Here is a 12,361-nt window from a genome sequence, read left to right on the forward strand (position 1 = left end):
CTCTCTCACACACACACACACACACACACACACACACACACATATATATATATATATATATATATATATATATATATATATATATATATATATATATATATATATATATATTCTAAAGTACATAAAGATGAGCGGCCCACACCCTAATACCCCCGGCATGCATAACAGTTGAGGCTTCTTATGCTTGCTTTAAACCCCAACAAAAGAAATAAGCCCAACATACAAAACTTGCATCTCTTTTGTCATGTGAAGGATGGCGGGTCGCTTACATCCAACTGATCACCAATAAATATGAAACTAAATGATCATGAACTAAGACACACGAAAATAAACATCTAAATTCAATACATTCCAATGTGTCAAATGGATCCCATATTCTTTCTTGCTACCACCGAATCAAAATTTTGCTAGAAACTAATAAATAGCACCACTACAAATGCAAATCCTGCATCATGTTTATTCATTACCAGAAAGATAAATACCTACCGGATGCTGTTATTCCTACTCATATCCTCCTTCAAAGATGCCCTCATTCACCTCTCTCTAAAATTTCACCTCATCACCATCTTCATCAACATCAATGCCATCATCATCAATCATGAAAACCTTTAACTTCACGGCGTCCTTGTTTCAGATGAGCTGCCAGACCCTTCATCAACAGTCTCTTTCAAAGCAGACCCGTCAGAAGGATCTTCACCCAAAACAGGTTTATATCCCAAACTGTTTCCAATCTTGGCCTCATGAATTTGCTTTCCAGAGACTGAACCATTTCCATCATCGTCTGATACTGCCTTTGTTACTGAAGCCTGCTTCCCAGGAGCCGCAGTTTCGTGGAGCAATTCTTCCTTTGCCAAAGCAGAGAACTGTGAATCCAAAGAACGAGCAGCAGCCAACCAGGCAACGACAATCAGCAACAGTATGCCTCCAAGGTATGGCGTAGAGTTAGCAAGAGATCCAAATGTGAGAATCATGAATTGCTGAATCAAAGCACCACCAGATTTTCCTAAAGGATTGCACACAACATCGATTGCAGCTTTCCCTTTAACCTGTATGAATGACAAGAATTATAAAACCATCCCCAAAGACAGAAGAGAGGAACCAAAAGAGCATTATGTGGCTGTGGTAAACACACCTTGGTCTCTTCATCCAATGGGATATAGGCCATCTCCTTGCAGGGATCAAATAAGCTGTACTTGGAGCTCTTGCTGAAAATGTTTTGCAAGGCACCCACATAGACAGCTGCAAGCAGAGGGGTTAAGCCAAACTGTGCAATCATAGGAGCCAGTGGCTCTCCAAACAAAAGAAGAGAGAAGAAACCAACTCCTGTGAGGAGCAAGACAGTAGGTGTGATCATGGCGGCGACTCCCCATCCGTATCTGCGGAGGATCACTCGGCTGAGTAGCATCATGGTGAAAGTAGCAATTCCTGTGTAGGTTGAGAAGTCACCCATGAAAGACGAGTACTCGTTCGGGCTAGGATACTGCACGTTTCACATGAGGGACTATTAAACAATGAAATTGAGAAGAAAGAGAAAGAAGGCTACCAAACAGATGTTTACCTGGGCCTTGAGCTTTGATTTCCAAGTAACCTCAACAAGGTTGATGCTGATGCCATAGGCAACAACCAGGGTAGCAAGATCTCTGACGTACCTCGAGGATAGCAAAAATTTCATACTTTCCATCATGCCCAATTTGGGTTTTTCCTGCAACAATTAATAACCAACTTGTAATATCATGTGCTGACTAAAAGGCAAAGGATTAAAACATGAGTAAAAACAGAAGAATTATGTACCTTTTTCTTACGAGCAACAGGCTTGGGAAGGGATGGGTCAGTCAGAACAAATGTATTCACTCCCCAGTAGATACCACATATTACAAAACCCAACACCACCACAATTCCCATCATTCCCTTCAGAGAGAGAGCCCAACCATCAACGCCCGGGGGTAAATTCTTGCGAAGATTTGAGAAATACTTTACAGTGCGACCTGAGAAAACAAGAGCAACATTTGCTCCAAGCCCAAAGAGTGGATAGAACTGTTTTGCTTCATCAACAGTAGTGATCTGCAACAGATAACATAGCCAAGATTACAATGAAGCAAATTGAATGGGGGGGATGTGGAACCCTGATCATCTTCATATGAAATAAGCTGAAGAGGTGAAATTGAGAAAAATAATCACGCACAACCAGGATCTGTATTCATGCACATAATAATCTAATAAACATTAGGATGACACTCAAATGAGATCGCTTAGAACAGTGACTAAATGAACTCCTTTACAATGCTTTATCATTGAATCTATGAGGCTAACAACCTACAGTAAAGAAAAATCGGGAACTTCATCATTAGCAGATCATCGCCTATGCTTAGGAGATAAGACACCTGCACATTCTAACATCAAAAAATGATGAGAAGAAGATAAAATGCTCCATCCAGGAATGTAGTGATGGTACCTTAGAAAATGGATGATGATTAAGAGCTTAATGAAAAACGAAAACATGCAAATCTGAAAATCACAGTTTCTCACGATCTTATCTCTATGTCCATGAATGCAAAATCACCTAGGAACACATCATTATGTAAGGAAATACAAGTGCCTAAAACAATGTCACAAACTGACTACAAGAAAGCACAATGTCTCTCATGGACAAGATACAATATGCCACAAAGGGCAAATAAAAATATACACAGGAGAGGAGAGAACTTGAAATAATGTTGGAGCCTTTATTGAAATGCTTAAAAAAGCGTTGAGAATAATAGGGGAGAAGTTCCCTTTATATACATCAAAAGAGGGGCCAAGGAAAGCTCGCAAAAGAGTCGTTGGGACTCTCCCCAACGGTCATAAAGTCCCCTTTATATACACCACAAGAGGGGCCAAGGGGAGCTCGCAAAAGAGTCATTGGGAGCTCCCCAACGGTCACATTTGTGACTGTTGGAGAGAGTCCCAACGACTCTTAAGGGATCCCCTTTTTACCCCTTTAATAACCCAAAAAGAAAAGAAAAGAAAAGAAAAAATATAAAAATACAAAAATGACTAATGGACATGAATATTTACAAAATAATGAAAAGACCGAATTGCCCTTAGTGGGCATTATATATATATATATATATATATATATATATATATATATATATATATATATATATATATATATATATATATATATATATATACACACACCCTCCCTCAAACTGACGGTGAGATCACTGAGAGTTTGCTTAAGAGAAAGTAGAAAGAGGGTGCTGGCAAAGCTTTGGTGAAGAACTCTGAAGTGACATATGGTAGTTGAATGGTGCCTCGTAAAAGTTCATCTCGAACATAATAACAGTTCATCTCGATGTGTTTTGTTCATTCATGAAATGCGTGATTACTAGCAATGTAGATGGCACTCTTATTATCGCAACACAACTTTGAAGGAATAGAGATAATGACTCTCATATCTTTGAGCAAACTTCTTAACTAAGCAAGTTCAGTATAGTTGTAATCATCGCCCTATACTCAGCTTCCGTATAAGATAGAGACACTTTTTGTTGTTTTTTACATCTCCAAGAGATTAATGATTCTTCAAGAAAAAATGTAGCTTATTGTAGAAATATAATCATTGGGGTTACCACGCCAATCAGAGTCACTATAAGCAATTAAATTAGGAGATAAAGAAAAATATAAGAATAGTCCTTTGGTTATGGATTCCTTTAAATATCTGATAATTTGCATAACGGCAGCCATGTGAATAGTATTAGAAGCGTTTTGAAATTAACTTGCACTGTGAACAACATGAGCAATATATAGCCTGGTAATTGATAAATATGTTAGTGATCCAATCAATTGACGATAAGGAGTGAGATATTCTAAAGGAGTTTCATCATCGACTCTCATCTTAGCGTTTATTACTTCTGAAGTCTCCACTTTCTTTCCGTCAGTTAAGCCAGACTTAACAATAATATCTTATGCAAGCTTCATTTGAAACAAAACATATCTCTAAGGAGAACTTCGAATACTAAAAAATACCTTAGAAATCCAAGGTCAAACATATCAAAATTGCTTTTAAGAATATTTTTAATAAACTCAATGCCCTTTTTATCATTCCAGTGATGATCACGTCATCAACATATAAAAATAAAATAGTTATATGATCACCTGCATACTTAACAAAAAGAGCAGTATCAGAAATAACAAGAGGTAAAATTATTATCAAGAACAACTTTACTAAAGTGATCATACCAGGCTTTTGGAGCTTATTTAATACCATAAAGAGCTTTATTCAGTTTAAGAATTTTTTTTTCTCAATCTCAAGACCCGACAGAGGATTCATGTAGAGTTATTCACAAAGGTTCCCATTTAAAAGAGCATTTTTGACGTCTAATTGATAGATAGGTCATTGTTTAATAAATGCTAAGGATATTAAGGTTTTTACACTAGTTATCCTAGCAACCGGAGCAAAGGTTTCATCATAATCAATTTCATATTCTTGTATCATACCCTTTAGCAACTAACATAGCTTTGTATCTTTCTAATGTCCCATCACTCTTAGTTTTAACTCTATAAACCCATCTGCATCCAATAGTCTTTTTTCGTAAAAGGAGACCTACAATTGTCCAAGTGTTATCTTTGGTGAGTGCTTCTAATTTAAGTCTCATAGCATCAATCCAATGTGGATGTTGCTTGAATTCTTTAAAGTTGTAAGGCTCGTGATAAGAATGGATCATCATTAGACAAGTTCTATAATTTGGGAAAAAGGAATCATATGACACAAATTTTTTAGGAGGTCTACTATTCCTAGAAGATCGCCTAAGCAGGGATTCTTCAACTTGGTCTTCTAAAGAAATGTCTTGAGAATATATGTCGAAAGCATTTCGATGTTCATTTCCCTCTCGTCAAGTATACATATATATATATCATTGGGATTCTCATTGTGAGAATCATCATTTTGATGAGACAAAGCATCATTTGATGAGAATTGTCATCGCAAATAGTATCATTAAAATCTTTAGACTTATTTCTAGGCAATAAGTCAAAGAGAAAAGAATAATCAACCTCTTAGATTTTTGAAATTCAAATCCATTTTGTTCTTCAAGAAAAGTCATATTTCTCAAAATATAAAGTTTGTTATTTTTAATATCATAAAACCTATACCACTTTTGATTTTCACCATAGCCAATAAAAGTGCATTCAAGAGATTTTGGTGAAAGTTTATCTTGTCCTTGAAAAAAAATTACAACAAAAATTTCTTAATCTTTTAAAATCCAGAAACATTTTGAACAATTTTTCAAAAGGAGAAACATTTTTTTAAAGATGAGGAAGGCATTCGATTTATAAGATAAATTATGGAAAGATAGGCTTTGGCTCAAAAGTTCTTTAGAACATTTTACTGACAAGAAGAGTTCTTGTTGTTTCAATAAGATGCCTATGTTTGCTTTCGGCAATACCATTTTGTTGAGTTTTAGGACGATCTTTTATGAATAATGTTGTTTTGTTTAAGATAGTTTTGAAATTCATTTGACATGTATTCACCTCCAGAATCGGATTTAAAAATGGCTATATTTTTTTGAAATTGATTTTGAATAAGAATATAAAATTCTTTAAAAATAGAAAAAAACATCGGATTTGTTTTTAATAAAGTAAACCCAAGTGTATCCAGTAAAATAATCAATAAAGACAACATAATATGAATATCGTCATTTAGACATAACGGGTGCCAGTCCTCATACATCTGAATGAACTAATTCAATTAGTCTCTTGGAAATAAAGTTGTTATATGGATAAGGAAGAGAATACATTTTTTCAAGGATACAATCATTGCATGTAAATTCTTTTTCATTACAAAAACTTAAAAAAAAAGGATACAACTTAGAAATACTAGAGTGACCAAGCCTTTTGTGCCAAGTAACAATATCTTTAGATTGGACATGATTACAAAATGATTTGGATGGCAAAGACAAAAACTCCATGTAATAAAGGTCTCTCCTCTTTTATAGCCTTGCTCAATTCGCTTCTCGGACAAGAGATCATGCACATAGCAATTGGTTGGTGGAAAAAAAATACTACATCCAAAATCAGTTACTTGAGAAACGAAAAAAAGATTTAAGTTTTGAAATAATCCTAATTTTTGGAACATAAAATTCTTTGCGTTGACTAAAAATTTTTTCAAGGTTTTTCATCCCTTTAACATCTAATGATGCTCCATTGGTCGTGGAAATGAATGATTTAAAATAGATAAAACTTGGATTAGATAAAAGAGATGCATTTGGAGTCATATGAAAGGAGGCACCCAAATCAAGGATCCAAGAAGACATACCAGGAGTTGATGAGACAGCAGCACCGGACGTAGAAGGTGTGGAAGAGTTGATTCTCATGAATTGTTGGAGAGTTTTCATAAGTTGAGCAATGGAGTCTTTTATGTCTTTATCTCTTCTTGATTCTTCACTTGAATTTCTTGGACTATCTCCAACGAAAGCCACCTTCTTTTTAAGTTTAAGACAATCGGGTCTAAGATGGCACGATTCATTACAATGGTGACAAACAATTTTTCTTCCTCCACCATTGTTATTTTTCCAAAAATGAGGAGGTTTATATGTCCTCGTGTTATTTCCTAGTCTAGATACCGCAAGGACCTCATCAAAGTCTTTTTTAAGATCTAATCGAGTTTCTTGGCATAAATCAGCAAGGATTTCACTAAGAAGAGTAGAAGTCCTATAGGGTTCCTCTTGTTCAAATTCGAGACAAAACTTATGAATAAGTTGAAAAAAAATCTCTCCATTTGCTTGAGGCAAGAGCGCTTCCTTCGTTCAAGGAGAGCAAGTTCATCCCATAGAGATAGAGATGATAGAGTACTATAATAGTATCTAATACTCATATCCCCTTATTTGGTTCTTATTTTTTCTTGTAAAAAGTAATGTCTAGCAAGGTCCTTTTGAGTGTTCATACCTTTCATAAAGAACCATACTTCATTTGCTTTTTTATATTTGACTAGATTAGCACACATCTTGAGCTCCACATTATATATAAACCATGTCAATATTTTGGCATGCTCACTTTCTCAATCTTCAAGATTGGTATTCTTCAATAGCTTTAGCCTTTCCTTCATCACCCAAAGCTTATTCTTCATTCTCTTTCTTCTTGATGAGCTTCAATTGTGATTCTGGAACGGTTCCACATACATATCCCCAAAGTTTCTTACCTTTGAGGTTGTTTTCTATGGTGGATGCCCACATTCTATAGTTGGTCCTATTTAATTTGAATGAGAGGTCGATCTTTGCAACTTTGTCGGTCATTGAGGAAGAGTTGAAGAAAAACAAGAGTATGAAGCTTAACAACACTCAAACATAAGAGAGAGAAGTCCCAAGAATGCTTCCAACACCTAATGGATCTCATACTATGTAAGAAAATACAAGTGTCAAAAACAATGTCACAAAGTGACTACAAGAAGGCACAATCACATAAACACAATGTCTCTAATGGACAAGATACAATATGCCATAAAGGGCAAACAAAAAAACACACAAGAGAAGAGAACTTGAAATAATACTGGAGCCTTTATTGAAATGCTTGAAAAAGCATTGAGAATAATAAGGGAGAAGTCCCCTTTATATACACCACAAGAGGGGCCAAGGGGAGCTCCCAAAAGAGTCATTGGGGAGAGTGCCAATGACTCTTAAGGGATTCCCTTTTTACCCCTTTAATAGACCAAAAAGAAAAGAAATATATGAAAATACAAAAATGTCCCTAATAGACATGAATATTGATAAAAATGATGAAAAGACTAAATTGCCCCTAGCAGGCATTACAAAATATATATTTGTCACATAAGTGCGGGTGTGGATGCAGTGATATGACACTTTAAAAAACCTTGGGTGTGGGGAGGATATATATATACATATATATATATATATACATATATATATATATATAATTTTTAACAGTTTTAAGTTAACACTATGTATTTGTATGCATTTATGTATTTATATATATAATATAGATAAAAATGAACTTGATTAAGGTTAACCGAATCTACTTTTGGATAGAAATGGACCTCAGTGTGGTTGACTTCACCTAACACAAAGGTAGTTGTGTCCAAGTGTCGCACTCGCCTGGGTGCAGGTGCGATGCGGGTGTGGTGCCCTGTTAGAAGAGTCCGTGTGACACACACACACACACACACACACACACACACACACACACACACACACACACACACACACATATATATATATATATATATATATATATATATATATATATATATATTAACACATTACATGCCATATATCAACATTCAACCCAATCTAAACATATTTTTTAAAAGATCACTGACATTTTCCTCAAGAAAAACAACTTTCTAAAATTCTTACAAAAAAATCCCATGATATAATTATGAGGCTGACATTGGCATCTGTGGATGATAGTACATCAAGATGGATCATAGTGTAATTAAATTTGGTGCAAGAAAGTGAGATACATGAAGAGTGAAGTGAGAAGCAATTGTCTAAAAACTGCCTTAATCCATGAGGCTTGAAGAGTCATTTCATCTTATATACATGAGCAGCACCATACCATAATATACTGTACTCGCACATCTAAACCGAGTCTTACAGTCACTGAGAGGAAGCAGTACACAAAAAACATTTTGGTAGACAACTGAATTACGTGTCAAAAATTCAGCTTCTAGAGGGAGTTATACTAATAAAATCCCACCCTCTAACAACATTCCGCATTCTATAGTTGAGTATATGAAATTCTTATATGAAAACATTTCTCATGGAAAGAATTGTAATGAAAACTCAAATACAAGAACAATCGCAATGCTCACAAGAGCACACAATGTAGGGCAAAAGCACAAAACCACAAAGGCAATACAAAAGACTCTAATCGAAAAATACAAGGCCACAAAGGCACACTTCACAATAGCTCGCAAAAATACACAAGAGAGTACTCAAAATATATAAAAAATAATATTTTATTCACTTAGAAAATGCTTAAGAGAATCATACTTTCAATATGGGAAATATCCCATTTATATACAACATAGGATAAAGGTTGGGTGGATGAAATGGAAAAGTGCAACTGGAGTGTTGTGCGATCGTAGAATGCCATTGCGGTTGAAGGGAAAGTTTTATAGGACGACTAATAAACCCGCTTTACTATATGGTACGGAATGTTGGGCTGCCAAGAGACATCATATTCAAAAAATGAGTGTAGCTGAGATGCGGATGCATAGATGGATGTGTGGAAATACAATAAAAGATAAGATTCGGAACGAGGAGATACGTAAGAAGGTAGGTGTTGCACCCATTGAAAATAAGATGCGAGAGAATCGTTTACGGTGGTTTGGACATATTCGGCGAAGGCCTAATGATGCTCCAGTTAGAAGGATGGAGAAATGGGAAAATATATTAGTTAAAAGAGGTCGGGGTAGGCCTAGGAAGACTTGGATGGAGATGATAGGAAAGGATATGAATGCTTTGAACCTCACCGAGGACATGGCATTGGATAGAAATGATTGGAGGAAAAGGATTCATGTGGAAGACCCAAAATGAATTTCTTTTTTGGTTCATATCGTTGACCCCAATTGTTTTGGGATGAAGGCGTAGTTGTTGTTGTTGTTTGTAAAGGGGAGGCAAGAGGGCCAGTCCAACTAGCCGTTGGGCTAGTCCCAATGGCTAGATAAAATTAAAATAAAAAATAAAAAAGACAAAAAAAGGAAAAGATAAAAATACAAAACTGCCCCTAATGGGCAGGGCTTATTACATAAGGTAAAATGATAAAAATGCCACTAGAGGGCATGACCTATTACATGAATAAAATAATACATACATATATTAATATTACTACATTTACACACCATGTATATATATATATATATTAATATTAACATAGACATACTAATCATGCAACTTAATGCTCCCTCTCTTACGGTGTGATAACCGAAAGTTTACTAAGAAAGATGAAACAAGGTGAAGGTAGGGCCTTAGTGAAGAAATCTACCAGTTGACACTCGGAAGTCACATAGAGAAACTCAATTGTTCCTCTCAAGTACTTGTCCCTTACATAGCGGCAATTCATCTCTATATGCTTTGTGTGTTAATAGAAGGTGTGATAGCTTTCAATGTAGATAACACTTTTGTTGTTACAACACATCTTCGAAGGGCTCGAGATGATAACTCCTATATCATTGAGAAGGCTTATTCACCATATAATTTTTATACTTGTAGTTGTCATGGCACGATACTTAACTTCGATTGAAGACAATGAAACTTTTTGTTACTTCTTGCACCTCTAAGATATTAGAGAGTCTCCTAGAAACACACAAAAACCGGTAGTTAAGACTATATCATCAGGATTTCTTTCCCAATCTGCGCCAGTATAAGTCATTAATTCTAAGAAAGAACGGAAGGATAAAAAAAGCCCTTTAGTTGTGAAATTTTATATATATATATGATAATCCTTAAAACTACACGTATATGCACAGTGGTTGGTGCATGTTAAAACTAGATTGCTGAGTGAACCGAGTGAGCAATATCTGGTCTTGTAATTGACAAGTTAGAGACTCGATCAAGAGTCTATATGGCATTGGATCTTCAAGAAGAATTTCATCTTCCAACCTGAACTTTGCATTAACTACCGATGTATCCACTTTCTTGTTATTTGAAATGCCTGATTTAGCTACAATATCTGCAGCCGACTTCATTTGAAATAGGATGTACCTTCTGGGTGTGTATGCCACCTCTATACCTAAAAAATCTCAAATAACTAAGATGAGACATATCAAAATATTTTTTAAGAATAATTTTTATTTCTTCAACTCTCTTTTTGTCACTTTCAATAATGATCATATCATTTACGTATAACAGAAGAATAACAATGTTAGTACATGTATCCTTGAAAAAATGAGCACTGTTAGTATAACAAGATCGATAACTCGAGCTTATCATAACATTTTAAATCTATCATACAAAGTTTTAAGAGTTTGCTTAAGTTTATACAAAGCATTTTTAAGTTTGAGAATTTTACCACTTTCAAAAACACACCTAGGCGGATGATGTTAAAATATGCTATATATATATATATATATAGAGAGAGAGAGAGAGATTATGACACATACACATATATACTTTACTTACATATGTCTATGTGTCTATCTACATATATAAATATATGTATTTTCTTTGTAATACCCACTAGGGGTAAAACAGTTATTTTACTATTTCACGCCATATGTAAATTTATACATTTTCCTTTTTCCCTTTTTTCTTTTTCTTTTTCCCGTTTTTCCTTTTTCCTTTTTCCTTTTTCCTTTTTCCTTTTTCCTTTTTCCTTTTAAGAGGGACGTTGGAGCCTCCAACGGTCACATTTGTGACCGTTGAAAGGGCTCCAACGTCCCTTAGGAGCCCTTCCAAGGGTCCTCTCCTTGTGCCTATAAATAAAGGGTTTCCCCCATTGTAATGTATGCTTCTTTGAAACCTTCTTGAGTGGAATATATTTTTTCCTCTTCTTTTGGGTGTTTTGCCACTTTTGTGGTTTTGTTGTAATCTTGCCCATTAATGGTTATTTGCGTATGTGTGTGCTCTCTTGTTTGCTCTTGGAGATATCGCTCCTCTTATCCGGCACTTCATTACATGGTATCAGAGCCTTGGTTGTGAAAGTTTCATCGGATCCTCTCTTGTCAAGTAATATCTCTCCTCTCTTTTGCTTTCAAACTCTTTTTCTATAAATGACCAACAAGGACGTCAAAATCGACCTCTCATTTAAGTTAAATGGGACCAATTATCGTATGTGAGCGGCCGCTATGGAAAATAACCTCAAAGGTAAAAAACTTCGGGGTTATGTGTGTGGAACCGTTCCGGAACTACAATTGAAGTTAACCAAGTTTGAAGGCAATGAGGAAAAAACATTGAATGAAGAAGAAAAAGAGAAAGCTATTCTTGACTTCTCTTCGAAAATGGAAGATTGGGAAAGTGAGCATGCTAAAATTTTAGCATGATTCATGAATAATGTTGAATTAAAAATTTATGCAAATCTTGCAAAGTTCAAGAGGATCAATGAAGCTTGGTTCTTTATGAAAGGCATGTACACTAAAAAAGATCTTGCTAGACATTTCTTCTTACAAGAAAAAGTAAGAGAAACCAAGCACGATGATATGAGTATTAGGGACTATTATAGTACCTTATCTTCTTTATGGGATGAACTTGTCCTTCTCGAACCACAATGGGAAGGTAGTGTTATTGCCATGAGGCAAGATCAAATGGAGAAGGAAAGATTTTGCCAATTTATTCATGGGCTTCGTCCCAAATTTGAGCAATTAAGAGGATCCCTCTTTCATAGAGCTTCTATTCCTCTAAGTGACATTTTGGCCGATTTATGTCAA

At 35.3% G+C, this 12,361-nt stretch overlaps 1 protein-coding gene across 1 annotated transcript in view; it reads right to left on the reverse strand.

Annotated features, from left to right (window-relative positions):
- Positions 1-294: 294 nt before the first annotated feature.
- The window catches only part of LOC149815149 (ADP,ATP carrier protein 1, chloroplastic-like), a 30,607-nt gene continuing 18,540 nt past the window's right edge, over positions 295-12,361 (reverse strand). The window contains exons 2-5 of the mRNA XM_089989815.1: positions 1,792-2,061; positions 1,559-1,702; positions 1,133-1,480; positions 295-1,046 (exon numbers count right to left, since the gene is read on the reverse strand). Coding sequence (XP_089845941.1) covers positions 615-1,046; positions 1,133-1,480; positions 1,559-1,702; positions 1,792-2,061 — 1,194 coding nt within the window. The 3' untranslated portion in view covers positions 295-614. The remainder of the gene's footprint in view (positions 1,047-1,132; positions 1,481-1,558; positions 1,703-1,791; positions 2,062-12,361) is intronic.

The sequence above is a fragment of the Nuphar pumila genome, chromosome 15 (assembly GCF_984573655.1).
Source record: "Nuphar pumila chromosome 15, dmNupPumi1.hap1.1, whole genome shotgun sequence".
NCBI lineage: Eukaryota > Viridiplantae > Streptophyta > Magnoliopsida > Nymphaeales > Nymphaeaceae > Nuphar > Nuphar pumila.